Source organism: Mustelus asterias, chromosome 29 (assembly GCF_964213995.1).
Source record: "Mustelus asterias chromosome 29, sMusAst1.hap1.1, whole genome shotgun sequence".
Lineage (NCBI taxonomy): Eukaryota > Metazoa > Chordata > Chondrichthyes > Carcharhiniformes > Triakidae > Mustelus > Mustelus asterias.
This window is the reverse complement of record NC_135829.1, coordinates 5,637,308-5,652,062: the sequence shown is the minus strand read 5'-3', so window position 1 is coordinate 5,652,062 and position 14,755 is coordinate 5,637,308. Positions and strand designations below refer to the sequence as shown.

At 46.4% G+C, this 14,755-nt stretch overlaps 1 protein-coding gene across 1 annotated transcript; it reads right to left on the bottom strand.

Moving 5' to 3' along the window:
- Window positions 1-2,637: 2,637 nt before the first annotated feature.
- Window positions 2,638-13,357, bottom strand: LOC144480486 (neuronal acetylcholine receptor subunit beta-4-like). Its single transcript, XM_078199975.1, has 5 exons — window positions 13,218-13,357; window positions 9,940-9,969; window positions 9,739-9,848; window positions 7,748-8,708; window positions 2,638-3,088 (listed from the first exon to the last, which is right to left on the bottom strand). Exons 1-5 carry the CDS (start codon window positions 13,329-13,331, stop codon window positions 2,960-2,962), a joined length of 1,344 nt encoding a protein of 447 aa, XP_078056101.1. The 5' UTR covers window positions 13,332-13,357; the 3' UTR covers window positions 2,638-2,959.
- Window positions 13,358-14,755: the final 1,398 nt, after the last annotated feature.

The following is a 14,755-nucleotide window of genomic DNA, read 5'->3' as shown; positions in this document are numbered from 1 at the left end:
GGAGGATGAGGGGAGACTTAATAGAGGTGTATAAAATTATGAAAGGCATAGATAGGGTGAACGGTGGGAAGCTTTTCCCCAGGTCGGTGGTGATGTTCACGAGGGGTCATAGGTTCAAGGTGAAGGGGGGGAGGTTTAACACAGATATCAGAAGGACATATTTTACACAGAGGGTGGTGGGGGCCTGGAATGCGCTGCCAGGCAAGGTGGTGGAGGCAGACACACTGGGAACATTTAAGACTTATCTAGACAGCCATATGAATGGAGTAGGAATGGAGGGATACAAAAGAATGGTCTAATTTGGACCAGGGAGCGGCACGGGCTTGGAGGGCCGAAGGGCCTGTTCCTGTGCTGTATTGTTCTTTGTTCTTTGTTATAGATTATTTTGTTTCCCTTTTAAGTGAATTACAAATGTATTTAGAGAATCTCATCATTCTGAACACATCTGTAAATCCAGATGTGTAAAAGATTGTTCTGTCAGAGTGGGCCTTCTGTTGCTAACAAACTAGATAAATCGCAATTAGTAAAAATTAACACAACGCTCAGTGCCTGTATGCTGTGACATTTATGTGCTGAAGTTTATTAGTGTCAAAAGTAGGCTTACATTAACACTGCAATGAAGTTACTGTGAAAATCCCCTAGTCGCCACACTCCGGTGCCTGTTTCAGGTACACTGAGGGAGAATTTAGCACGGCCAATGCACCCTAACCAGCACGTCTTTCGGACTATGGGAGGAAACCCATGCAGACACGGGGAGAATGTGCAAACTCCATACTGACAGTTACCAAAGCCAGGAATTGAACCCGGGTCCCTGGCGCTGTGAGGCAGCAGTGCTAACCACTGTGCCACCGTGCCGCCCTGATTGGTGGTGTTTCCATGTGTGGATATCACATGAGGCTGAAATTGATTGTGATGCAAGTAACCCACTGCCCAAATAAGCACATTGGGTAAGGTACCCAAGATTTCTCAGTGTCCCAGTGAGATATACCCCAGCAAAAGTCAGTGTGGTCAGAAAACAAAGTTCCTTTGGATCAAAACAACTCAACATGAAAATTGCATCTAAAAAAATCACCGACTGGAATTGTATTCATTTGTGGGACACGGGCATCGCTGGCTGGCCAGGATTTATGTGTCAGTACACATACAGGGTCTGAATCACACAAGGACTGAATTTTTTGCACGCAGGTTTTTCCATTGTCTGGTGATATGATTTGACCAGACATGGTGTCAATCTCATCTAAGGTATAAAGCACTGTTGGCTCAAATTAGCACTTCAGAAGCAAATATTACCCGACAAAAACTCATCAGTAACTCAAGAGTACTGGAAACAAGAGCCATGAAAGCAAGACTGGATTGAAACAAATGGCACAGCCACTTTACACAGATGTTGGATATGTCCCTTTATAAAGATGTTGGATATGTCCCTTTATACAGATGTTGGATATGTTCCTTTATAAAGATGTTGGATATGTCCCTTTATACAGATGTTGGATATGTCCCTTCATACAGATGTTGGATATGTCCCTTCATACAGATGTTGGATATGTCCCTTCATACAGATGTTGGATATGTCCCTTCATACAGATGTTGGATATGTCCCTTCATACAGATGTTGGATATGTCCCTTTATACAGATGTTGGATATGTCCAAGAGAGGTGTGATGGAATAGACAGTTTCTTAAACTACGACTCTCACCAACTTTTACAGTTGCACCATAGAAAGCATTCTTTCTGGTTGTATCACAGCTTGGTATGGGCTCCTGCTCTGCCCAAGACCGCAAGAAACTACAAAGGGTCATGAATGTAGCCCAATCCATCACACAAACCAGCCTCCCATCCATTGACATTCGGCATGTCTGCTACGACTCTCACCTACTTTTACAGAGTAAGAAGTCTCTCAACACCAGGTTAAAGTCCAACAGGTTTATTTGGTAGCACGAGCTTTCGGAGCATTGCCCCTTCAAGGGGCAGCGCTCTGAAAGCTCGTGCTACCAAATAAACCTGTTGGGACTTTAACCTGGTGTTGTGAGACTTCTTACTGTGCCCACCCCAGTCCAATGCTGGCATAGAATCATAGAAACCCTGCAGTGCAGAAAGAGGCATCTCCACATCATGGCAACTTTTACAGATGCACCATAAAAAGCATTCTTTCTGGGTTGTATCACAGCTTGGTATGGCTCCTGCTCTGCCCAAGACCGCAAGAAACTACAAAGGGTCATGAATGTAGCCCAATACATCACGCAAACCAGTCTCCCTTCCATTGACTCAGTCTACACTTCCCGCTGCCTCGACAAAGCAGCCAGCATAATCAAGGACCCCACGCACCCCGGACATTCTCTCTTCCACCTTCTTCCGTCGGGAAAAAGGTACAACCGACTCAAGAACAGCTTCTTCCCTGCTGCTGTCAGACTTTTGAATGGACTTACCTTGCATTAAGCTGATCTTTCTCTACACCCTAGCTATGACTGTAACACTACATTCTGCACCCTCTCCTTTCCTTCTCTATGAACGGTATGCTTTGTCTGTATAGCGCGCGAGGAACAATACTGTTCACTGTATCCCAATACATTCGACAATAATAAATCAAATCAAATCAACTGCAGCGATTTGACACAAAACAGGCTGACAAACTGTTTTGCAGTGTTGTGGTTTATTTAGAACAGTGCAGCTTCCAAAATTGGAAAAAGAAATTACAAAGTTAATAGTATTTTGTATCAAATCAAATCCTTGCATGTTTAATAAAAGTCGGTAAATAAGGCAAAAGTAGGCGACAATTCATATAATAATGCCTCTTGATATAGTGCAGACATTTTGCAGATAAGGGGAGGGCATATTGGAGGACAGTTGAAGCATGTACATCATTCTTGGACCATCCATCTTGCTTGCACAAAACAATCCATGTTTAAAAATCTCTGCGCACAGTGAAAGTTTGTGTGAACCAGCAGAGATCCATCAGAGCTCAGTGATATTGTGACTGACAAAACGGTTGCAGAAATAATCCCACTGTCCCCAAAACACAAACCACAATAAAAACCCAGAGGAACAAACGATCTATCACCATGGCCACATATTTCCAGTCTTCAGTCACCTGGAAGACAAATTTGATACATTTTTATATATGCAAAGTAAGTTTATTTATTAGTGTCACAAGTAGGCTTACATTAACACTGCAATGAAGTTACTGTGAAAATCCCCTAGTCGCCTGTTCGGGTACACTGAGGGAGAATTTAGCACGGCCGATGCACCCTAACCAGCACGTCTTCCGGATTGTGGGAGGAATCATAGACTCCCTACAGTGCAGAAGGAGGCCATTCGGTCCATCGAATCTGCACCGACCACAATCCCACCCAGGCCCTATTCCCTTAACCCCATATATTTATCCCGCGAATCCCCCTGACACTAGGATCGATTTAGCATGGCCAATCCCCCTAACCTACACATCTTTGGACACTAAGGGTCAATTTAGCATGGCCAATCCCCCTAACCTACACATCTTTGGACACTAAGGGTCAATTTAGCACGGCCAATCCACCTAACCTGCACATCTTTGGACACTAAGGGTCAATTTAGCATGGCCAATCCACCTAACCTGCACATCTTTGCACTGTGGGAGGAAACCAGGGCACCCGGAGGGAATCCATGCAGACACGGGGAGAACGTGCAAACTCCACGCAGACAGTGACGACCCAGGGCCAGAATTGAACCGGGGTCCCTGGCGCTGTGAGACAGCAGTGCTAACCACTGTGCCACCGTGCCGCCCACACTCCGTCGCCTGTTCGGGTACACTGAGGGGAAATTTAGCATGGCCGACGCACCTAACCAGCATGTCTTTCGGACCGTGGGAGGAAACAGGAGAACCCGGAGGAAACCCACACAGACACGGGGAGAACGTACAGACTCCGCACAGACAGTGATCGGGAATGTAAAGAGAGTTACACAAGAAATACTTATTTTTCCTACATGGAGCAGTTTCTGTAAACTATCCTAGTTTCAGATACATTTCATATAATTAATGTAACACAAAACAAGGTCACAGAGTGCATTGAGAACAGAGAATGTTAAAAAACTCAGCAGGTCTGGCAGCATCTGTAGGAAGACGAACAGAGTTAATGTTGTACATGACTCTTTTTCAGAACTAAAGAGGGGGAGCAATGTGGGGGAGTATATCAGTATATACAGGGTTATACACTGTATAGGCAGGGTGAATAGCTGGCTTTCTTCCATATCTTAATCCTTTTACTATAGAAACATAGAAACATAGAAAAACTACAGCACAAACAGGCCCTTCGGCCCCACAAGTTGTGCCGAACACATCCCTACCTTCTAGACCTACCTATAACCCTCCATCCTATTAAGCTCCATGTGCTCATCCAGGAGTCTCTTAAAAGACCCTATTGAGTTCGCCTCCATCACCCCTGACGGCAGCCGATTCCACTCGCCCACCACCCTCTGTGTGAAAAATTTACCCCTAACATCTCCCCTGTACCTACCCCCCAGCACCTTAAACCTGTGTCCTCTCGTAGCAGACATTTCCACCCTGGGAAAAAGCCTCTGAGAGTCCACCCGAGTATATATATATATATATATAGTATATATATATATACTATATATATATTTTACACATATTTTAATATTTATTTCATCTATATTTATATATAACAGGGAAAGCGATGGCCTAGTGGTATTACCACAAAATTATTAATCCAGAAATTTAGCTAATGTTCAGGGGACCCGGGTTCGAATCCCGCCACGGCAGATGATGGAATTTGAATTCAATAAAAAATATCTGGAATTAAGGATCTACTGATGACCATGAAACCATTGTCGATTGTCGGAAAAACCCATCTGTTTCACTCATGTCCTTTAGGGAAGGAAATCTGCCGTCCTTACCCAGTCTGGCCTACATGTGACTCCAAAGCCACAGCAATGTGGTTGACTCTCAACTACCCTCTGAAATGGCCGAGCAAGGCATTCAGATCAAGGGCAACTAGGGATGGGCAACAAATGCTGGCCCAGCCAGTGATGCCCATGTCCCATCGATTCTGGCCTCGGGGTACTGTCTGTGTGGAGTTAGCACGTTCTCCCCGTGTCTGCATGGGTTTCCTCCGGGTGCGCCTGTTTCCTCCCACAGTCCAAAGGATGCGCGGGTTAGGTTGATTGGCCATGCTAAATTGCCCCTAGTGTCAGGGGGATTAGTGGAGTAAATATATAGGATTACGGGAGTGAGACCTGGGTGGGATTGTAGCCGATGCAGACCTGATGGGCTGAATGGCCTTCCGCTGCACTGCAGGGATTCTATGAATTGCAACAAGACCTCGACAATACCCAGGCTTGGGCTGACAAGTGGCAAGTAACATTCGTGCCACACAAGTGGTGATGTTCACTGAAGATTGCACAATGTTCATGACACCTCACAAACTGAAGCATGTCCAAATGCAGCAGGACCTGGACAATTTTTTCAGTGAGGACAATATCCAGGCTTGGGCTGAGAAATAACATTTGCACCACACAAGTGCCAGGCAATGACCATCTCCAACAAGGGAGAACCTAACCATCTCCCTTGACATTGGCAATTACCATTGCTGAATCCCCCAGTATCAACAGCCTGGGGGTTACCATTAACCAGAAACTCAACTGGACTAACCATATAAATACTGTGGCTACAAGAGCAGGTCAGAGGCTAGGAATCCTGGGGAGAGTAACTCACCTCCTGCCTCCCCAAAGCCTATACACCATCTACAAGGCACAATTCAGAAGTATGTGGAATAATCCCAAGGCTGGAATTGTGCCACTGTGCCGCCGTGCCGCCTTGACTTTCTGCTCAAGTCTCTGGTGTGGGACTTGAACTCACATCATTTTGACACAGGAGTGTGAGAGCTACCCACTGAATAGGGTGGACGCTGCCTCAGGGATACCAACACTGCCCAGTACTCTATTTTGTAATTCCAAAAGTTTAAAAAAATATATAAACTCAAACACCAACTCATCATAACTAAATGACGTCTTTAGTTTCTCTCAATAAAGGTGTTTGGGAATGGATCAGCCAGTGGGTTATTTTCTCTGTCTGGGAGTTTCTTCGGGAACTGGAGGGGTCTGGATGTCTCAGGCTAGTTCATCTATGGGGATGGTGGATTGAAGCCAGCGGCCATAGAGGATTAGGTTCTCTTTGCGTGAAAGACCTTTGGCAGCCCTTAGCCCAGGTCTGTTTGTCTTGGGTTACCCTTTCCGAGCAACTGTCCTTGCTGTCCTGAGTTTCTTTCAGCATTGACCAATCAAAGAGTTTGTTAACACGGAGAGTTCCTGTGATTGGGAGGCAGGTCACCATGCAAGTGCAGACATGATGGGCCGAATGGCCTTCCTCTGTAATTCTGAGATGCTGGACTTGGGGCTGGAAGGGCAGCCGGAGATGTGAGCTCATGACCATTTGTGGGCCCACAATGGGGTACAGAGCCAAGTCTCCGTGGATCTGGGCATTTTTCCTATTCCAATTCTCCCCCTACACCAAGTGGTACGCCAAGGCAGACTTTTGTCTGTTTCCATAGCTAATAATTCCCGGAACTACTTCCCGAAGGAACAATAGAAGTGTAGACTATTTTCTAAATGGAGAGAGACTTCGACAATCTGAAGCACAAAGGGACTTGGGATTCCTGGTTCAGGATTCTCTTAAGGTTAACGTGCAGGTTCAATCGGCAGTTAGGAAGGCAAATGCAATGTTAGCATTCATGTCAAGAGGGCGAGAATACAAGAGCAGGGGTGTACTTCTGAGGCTGTATAAGGCTCTGGTCAGACCCCATTTGGAATATTGTGAGCAATTTTGGGCCTCATACCTAATGTGCTAGCCTTGGAGGGGGACCAGAGGAGGTTCACAAGAATGATCCCAGGAATGAAGGGTTTGTCACATAAAGAACGGTTGAGGACTCTGGGTCTACACCCGATGGAGTTTAAAAGGATGGAGAGGGTGATCTAATTGAAACTTACAGAATACTGAGAGGTCTGGATAGAGTGGACATTGAGAGGATGTTTCCACTAGTGGGAGAGACTAGAACTCGAGGGCACAACCTCAGAGTGAAGGGACGCTCATTTAAAACTGAGATGAGGAGGAATTTCTTCAGCCGGAGGGTGGTGAATCTGTGGAACTCATTGCCACAGAAGGCTGTGGAGGCCAGGTCATTGAGTGTCTTTAAGACAGAGATAGATAGGTTCTTGATCAATAAGGGGATCAAGGGTTGGGGGAGAAGGCAGGAGAATGAGGATGAGAACCATATCAGCTATGTTTGAATGGTGGAGCAGACTCGATGGGCCGAATGGCCTAATTCTGCTCCTATATCTTATGGTCTTATGGAACAGGTCACCAATCTGTTGCCAAGGGCACCACTCCACATCAAGCATGGCTGACCAGGAGTCTCCCCCGCTCTTACCGCCAGCCATTGGCGTGTTTGGAAGGATTTTGCAGGTTGGCACTCAACCAGTTTGACCGCATTATGAATGCACCTTCCTTGACCATCAAGTCCTGAGGTGGGACTCGAACCCGGAGCATCCAGCTCAGAGGCAGGGACGCTAGCCCACTGCGCCACAAGAACTCCTCAGGGCATTTTTAGTGATCCCAGAGTAAAAAATATCTGACGGAAAGACTAGACAGAACTGCTAGAAACCAGATGAATGGTCACCCCACCACTGGGTCATGGCTACCACCTCAGTAAAACCTGGGGATCTGTGGCCCCACTTGATTCAGTCAAATCGCACTTACTCTTTGATCCTCATCATCATTCTTCATGTGGTCCGCGATGAATTTTACCCCGTTGAGAGCATCCTGCAATTCGGCCGGGTACCTGGACGCTCTCAGCCTCGGGTCTTGACGACAGCCAAAGCTATCAGGCGCTTCTATCAAATTGAAGTCAAAAACTTTGGAGGACGTCGGGTTTATAAAGAAAGCAGAGTTCTTTTCCGGACTCAGGTGGGCACTGCAGAGGTTGCTGTTCCTGCAATGGTGCGGCCGTTGCTTGGTCCAATTGTTCTGAGGCCTCTTTATAAAGAGGAGGGAAGGCAGCCTATCCAGGAAAATGGTCTTCACCCATTGGGGCATGGTGTGCGTGCTAGGGGAGCGATGGTGAATGTTCAGCACACAGACACTGGCCACGATAGAAAAGGTTACCAGCACCATGGTGAACATGAGGTACTTCCCAATCAACGGAACGTCTAAGGAGGTGGGAGGGACAATCTTGGAAATCAAGAGGAGGAACACAGTCAGCGCGAGCAGAACAGAGATACAGAGGGTCATCTTCTCGCCGCAGTCTGATGGGAGATAGAAGGCCAGAATGGCCAGAGAGGTGATGAGGATGCATGGGATGATGAGGTTGATGGTGTAGAAGAGGGGTTTTCGCCTAATGATGAAGTCGTACGTCACATCGACGTAATTCGGGTCCGATGGATTGGTATTCCTTCTCCCGGGGAGTGTCACTATGTCCCACTCACCGCTGGGAGTGAAGTCGTCCATGCTGGCGCCATCAGTCTTGGGGATCAGGTCGATTTCAGAGTTGTCGTATGTCCACGACCTGAATTTCATGGGGCAGTTCTGCTGGTCAAAGGGGAAGTGTTTCACCTCGATCCTGCAGGCGCTCTTATAGATGGCAGGTGGCAGCCAGTAGATGCTGCCATTGAAGGAGATAATGGCGTTTGTGTACAGAGAGACCTCGTAGGTGCCATCAGCGCTATAAAGAGAGAGAAAGAAAGGTTAGCGGGGTAGATAGAGGGGAAGTGATAAAAAAGGTGGAGGGTATGAATAAAATGTGAGGCCAGGGATGAGAAAGAAAATTGGAGTGGAACAAGTGTGTCACAAATGTTTTTTCTTAATTCGTTCAGGGAATGTGGGCCATTGGCTGGGCCAGCTTTTATTGCCCACCCCTCATTGAACTGGTACAAAAAGAGTTCCCTAATTGAACTGAATGGTTTACTGGGCTATTTCAGAGGGTATTTAAGAGTCAACCACATTGGGGTGGGATGGTAGCACAGTGGTTAGCACTGCTGCCTCACGATGCCAGGGACCCGGGTTCGATTCCCGGCTTGGGTCACTGTCTGTACGGAGTCTGCACGTTGTCTGTGTGGCTTTGCTCCGGTTTCCTCCCACAAGACGTGCTGGTTAGGGTGCATTGGCCATGTTAAATTCTCCCTCAGTGTACCCGAACAGGCACCAGAGTGTGGCGACTAGGGGATTTGCACAGTAACTTCATTGCAGTGTTAATGTAAGCCTACTTGTGACACTGATAAATAAATAAACTTTGTTATAACATTGACTGCCCTCCAAAAATAGTCCTGAGATTTTGAATGGCCCTGTATAAATACAAATCACTTTCCATCATGGAGACTGCATTATTCTGCTGGATCTAGGCTGCGAATACTCCAACTAAGTTATAATACTTCATTGCTGTGTTAATGTCAGCCTACTCGTGACACTAATAAATAAACTTTGAAACCGGAGCACCCGGAGTAAACCTACGAGGAGAATGTGCAAATTCCACACAGGACTAGGGGATTTTCACGGTAACTTCATTGCAGTGTTAATGTAAGCTTAATGATAAATGATGACAATGTTAAATAAATAAACTTTAAATCTAAGCCTGGAATTGAACCTGGGTCCCTCGCACTGTGAGGTAGCAGTGCTAACCACAATGCCACTCATGAAAGATGCTATGGAAATGTCTCTTTTTCTTTGCTGTTCTGCTATATGAGTTTTGAACTTACTTATTATACAGTACAATGTCTGGGAGCCAGATTTTGGTAGCGTGTATCCTTAGTTTGCGAATCCCTTCGAACTGCTCAGGGTCCCAGCGCAGTCGATAGTCATTCCACTCCTGCAATGGGACACACAAGCAGAAGTCATCCTGTCTCCCTGCTCCGCATGCTCATTCCCACATTTTGGCAAAGGATTTGAGAGGTACTGACCTGTTTTAACCAGACGTTTGTCGTCATTATCTGTTCACGCTCATTCTAAACACAAGGGGAGTGGGTGGGTTGGGGGGGGGGGCGGGGTGAGGGGGGAACACAGAGAGTTAGCATGAACGATATTTGTAAATGTCACGGAATGGTTTTACACATGCTTACACCCTATCCTAAGCTTCGGGCTGGAATTCTCCGACCTCACCCGCGGCTGGGATTCTCCAGTCCCGCTGCAGTGAATGAATCTATGGCTGAACGCCAAATTCTCCGCTCTCGCCCGCAGTGGTAGCAGGGTAGCAGGGCAGGGCGTGTGAGTTTGGAGAATCCTGGCCCATATGTACACTGGGGGGTGGCACTGGTTCTTTACGTATCTAAAGAAGTTCTCATAATCAGCACAGAAAGAGACCATTTGGTCCATCTAGTCATAGTCATATGACTGGCACGGTGGCACAGTGCTTAGCACCACAACCTCACTGCGCCAGAGACCTGGGTTCGATTCCTGGCTTGGGTCGCTGTCTGTGCGGCGTCTGCACGTTCTCCCTGTGTCTGCGTGGGTTTCCCCCAGGTGCTCTGGTTTCCTCCCACAGTCCAAAAGACGTGCAGGTTAGGGTGCATTGGCCGTGCTAAATTCTCCCTCAGTGTACCCGAACAGGCGCTGGAGTGTGGCGACTAGAGGATTTTCACAGTAACTTCATTGCAGTGTTAATGTAAGCCCACTTGTGACACGAATACTAAGTAAAAATATTACAATGCTAATATGGTTAGAATTCTAGTCTGTGCAGCACTAAGCAATCTCCGCGAGGAACAGCAGTTATTCAGTGTCGAATGTGGGTGTTAACTAAGGACAAAATCTGACAGGAATGCCCAGGGGGCGATCTATCCAGCTTCTTCCGCTCCTCTGACCAGATATTCAGCTGATTCTCACTGTCTGGGCTCACATTAGAGGAAGTCACTTGGCCAGATACCTGTAGAACCATAAACCAGCATGAAGCAGCACCTTCAGGAGGGGAAGGGAGACCAGGTGCGGGGGCAAGAACACAGGTGACCCCTTGACACACTTGCAGACATCATGTCAGAAGGCGCTGTCAGAGGGCCTTCCTTTCAGGTTGGGGAGAGTTATTGAACAAAGAGATCTAGGGCTACATGTCCATAGCTCCTTGAAAGTGGAGTCACAGGTGGACAGAGTGGTGAAGAAGGCATTCGGCATGCTTGGTTTCATCGGTCAGAACACTGAATACAGGAGTTGGGATGTCTTGTTGAAGTTGTACAAGACATTGGTAAGGCCACACTTGGAATACCGTGTACAGTTCTGGTCACCCTATTATAGAAAGAATATTATTAAACTAGAAAGAGTGCAGAAAAGATTTACTAGGATGCTACCAGGATCTGGGAGTACAGGTCCACAGATCCTTAAAAGTGGCAGGTGGAAAAGGTGGTGAAGAAAGCATATGGCATCCTTGTCTTCATTAGCTGAGGCATTGAGTATAAAAGTTGGCAAATTATGTTACAGTTGTTTAAAATGTTGGTTCGGCCACATTTGGAATACTGTGTCCAATTCTGGTCACCACACTACCAGAAGGACGTGGAGGCTTTGAAGGGAGTACAGAAAAGGTTTACCAGGATGTTGCCTGGTATGGAGGGTATTAGTTATGAGGAGTGATTGAATAAACTGGGATTGTTCTCCCTGGAAAGACAGAGGCTGAGGGGCAACCAAATAAAAGTTTATAAAATTATGAGGGGTATGGATAGGGTGAACAGTTGGAAGCTTTTTCCCAGGGCTGAAATTATAATTACAAGGGGGCACAAGTTCAAGATAAGGGGGGAAAGGTTCAGTGGAGATGTGCGGGGGGGGAGGTTTTTACACAGAGGGTGGTGGGGGCCTGGAATGCACTGCCTAGTGAGGTGGTTGAGGCAGACACGTTCGAGACATTTAAGACTTATCTTGAAAGGCACATGAACAAACAGGGAATAGAGGGATATAAGCGGTTGGTTAGATACGTCAATGTGATTGGCACAGGCTTGGAGGGCTGAAGGGCCTGTTCCTGTGCTGTATTGTTCTTTGTTCTTTGTAAACATATTGCCTTTGGTTTGGTTTCCTTTGTAGCCTTTGTGATGATACTGTGCCTTTAAGAAATGTTTTTGTGTCATGTTTCTTGTGCAGGATTTGTTTTAGCAGTTAATTTTATTAACCAGTGCCGCTTTGTCTGTGACTGGCAGCCCCTGTTGATACTGCAGCAGCATAAGTGGTCCTAATTGCTGGAATGTTTGTTTTAATCAGTGTTAATGCTGCTTGGTTATTTTAGTGATTATCCCTGGGGTTTCTCGGGGTAGGATTTAATTAGATTGATTGACAGGAAAAGTCATGTGACTGGGTGCGACGAGGTTTACTCAGAGAAATCAAGTCAGTTGCTGCTTGTGATCTTTAGAGACAGGCAGCTTTTTCTGAGTCCCTTCTTCCCTCTGGATTTGAGACTGGGATCTGACAGAAAATCTTCTCTGGAGGCTGCTGTATGGGAGTCAGAAGACAGTTGTATTTCTGTATCTGTCCAGAGGGGCTAAAAGCCTGGGAATCCAGCACCCAAGTGAGCCTATATGTTCTTGTTTGTGCTAGCTTAGTCTGAAGAGGGATTTATCTCTGTGGGGTTATTGCTTATATTGGAACTATGGAGATAGTTAGATGTTAAAAATGATGCCTTGTTAATTTTCAATTGGTAACAGTTATGCTTTTTGTTATATTTTAATTGTGTTCATAAATAAAGTTTGTTTTAATAAAAACTATCTAGTGGGTCAATAGAATCATACCTGGAACGAAACGTCTCATGCTCACACGAATGCCAAAATCAAAAAAGTTGGGGTCTAGGCTAACTTCAGAAATAAACTTGGAATTTCTGATCTGCTCCCTAGGACCTGGGCAGATCCAAAATTTCTGCCTTGGATTCTAGTCTCAGAAGTGGACATAGTGTCCAGGTAGAGTTGGAACAATGCTCTATATAACTTCATTCCAACACTCCATCAATTCTTCAATGGTTTTAATCAATCCACCATTGGCAGCCAATCCTTCAACAGTCTGGGCCCTAAGCTCTTCAATTCCCTCCCCAAAACCACTCAGTCTCTTTCCTCTTTTACATGACTGTGTATAAATTATTTGTTTGACAGGCCACCTGGTCTAATGCCTCCTGAAGCAGCTGAGTGCCAGTTTTTGTGAAGCAGAGTGGGAGGTTTTACTATAGTTAGAGGCAGTGTATAAATGCATGTTGTTGATCTGGGAGCTCTTGTTAACTTACCACGTTGATGAGCTGAGCCAGTGAAACCTGAAAGACAATGGAGACCAGCTCAGAGCTGTTCATGGCGGGTCGGATCAGCCGATTGTATCTGTTAGGATCCAGGAGGTGAACCATTAGCTTCTCCTCCACCTCTGCACTGTGACTTCCTGCAGAAAAGGAAACAGTGCTTTAAGACAACCGTGACATTAAAGGTCTTAATTTCCCAGGTTCCTTCCCCAGACACAAATCATTCTCTGGTGAAAGCCCCAGTTGAAGAATCTGCTTCAGTCTTCTCCCTCTAAGGGTGGCATGGCGGCACAGTGATTAGCACTGCTGCCTCACAGCATCAGGGACCGGGTTCGATTCCCGGCTTGGGGTCACTATCTGTGTGGAGTTTGCATGTTCTCCCCGTGTCTGCATGGGTTTCCTCCGGATGCTCCTGTTTCTTCCCACAGTCCAAAAGATGTGCTGGTTAGGTGGATTGGCCATACTAAATTGCCCCTTTGTGTCCAAAAATGTGCAGATTAGGTGGATTGCCTATTCTAAATTGCCCCTTAGTGTCCAAAGATATGTAGGTTAGGGGGATTGGCCATGCTAAATTGCCCCTTGGTGTCCAAAGATGTGCAGGTTAGCTGGATTGACTATTCTAAATTGCCCCTTAGTGTCCAAAGATGTGCAGGCTAGGTGGATTAGCCATGATTATAGGGATAGGGTGGAGAGAAGGGCCTGGGTGAGATGTTCTCTCAGAGAGTCAGTACAGACTTGGATGGGCTGAATGGCCTCTTTCTGCACTATGTGGATTTCAATGATGCAGAGCTGGCTGCCAGGAGGTGAAGGCAGCTGGTCTGGTTTGACACTGGCTCTAGCGTGGAGGTGAACAATGTCGATTTAACGGGTGTTGGATCACCTGGTGTTTGTTCTGTAACTTGCTCAGGTTGCCAACTCTGGGGTCAGACATATTCCTGGATTACCTGCCCCACCCAGTCACATAGCCTGTTTTCCAAACCGCCGGTATTCCTCTCACTGAAGGAAGTGTTCAAAGAAAACAAACATTTTTATAGAATTCTTGCTTTAGACCTTTATAGGATCATAGAATAAAATTATAGAATCATTACAGGTGCAGAAGGAGGCCATTTGGCCCACGTACCTCATGCTGGCTCAGTGCAAGAGCAATTTAACTAGTCCCACTGCTCCCTCCCCTTTCCCCATAGTCCTGCAATTCCTTCATCCAATTCTCTTTTGAAAGATTGAAGCTTTTTAGAATCCCTACAGTGCAGAAGGAGGCCATTCAGCCCATTGAGTCTGCACCAACTCTCTGACAGAGTATCTTACCCAAGCCCTATCCCCCGCCCTACCCCCGGAACCCCATTCATTTCCCATGGCTAATCCATCTAATCTACACTTCTTGGGACACCAAGGGGCAATTTAGCATGGCCAATCCACCTAACCTGCACATCTTTAGACTGTGGGGGGAAACCGGAGCACCCAAAGGAAACCCACGCAGACACGGGGAGAACATGCAAACTTCACATAGATAGTCACCCAAGGCTGGAATCGAT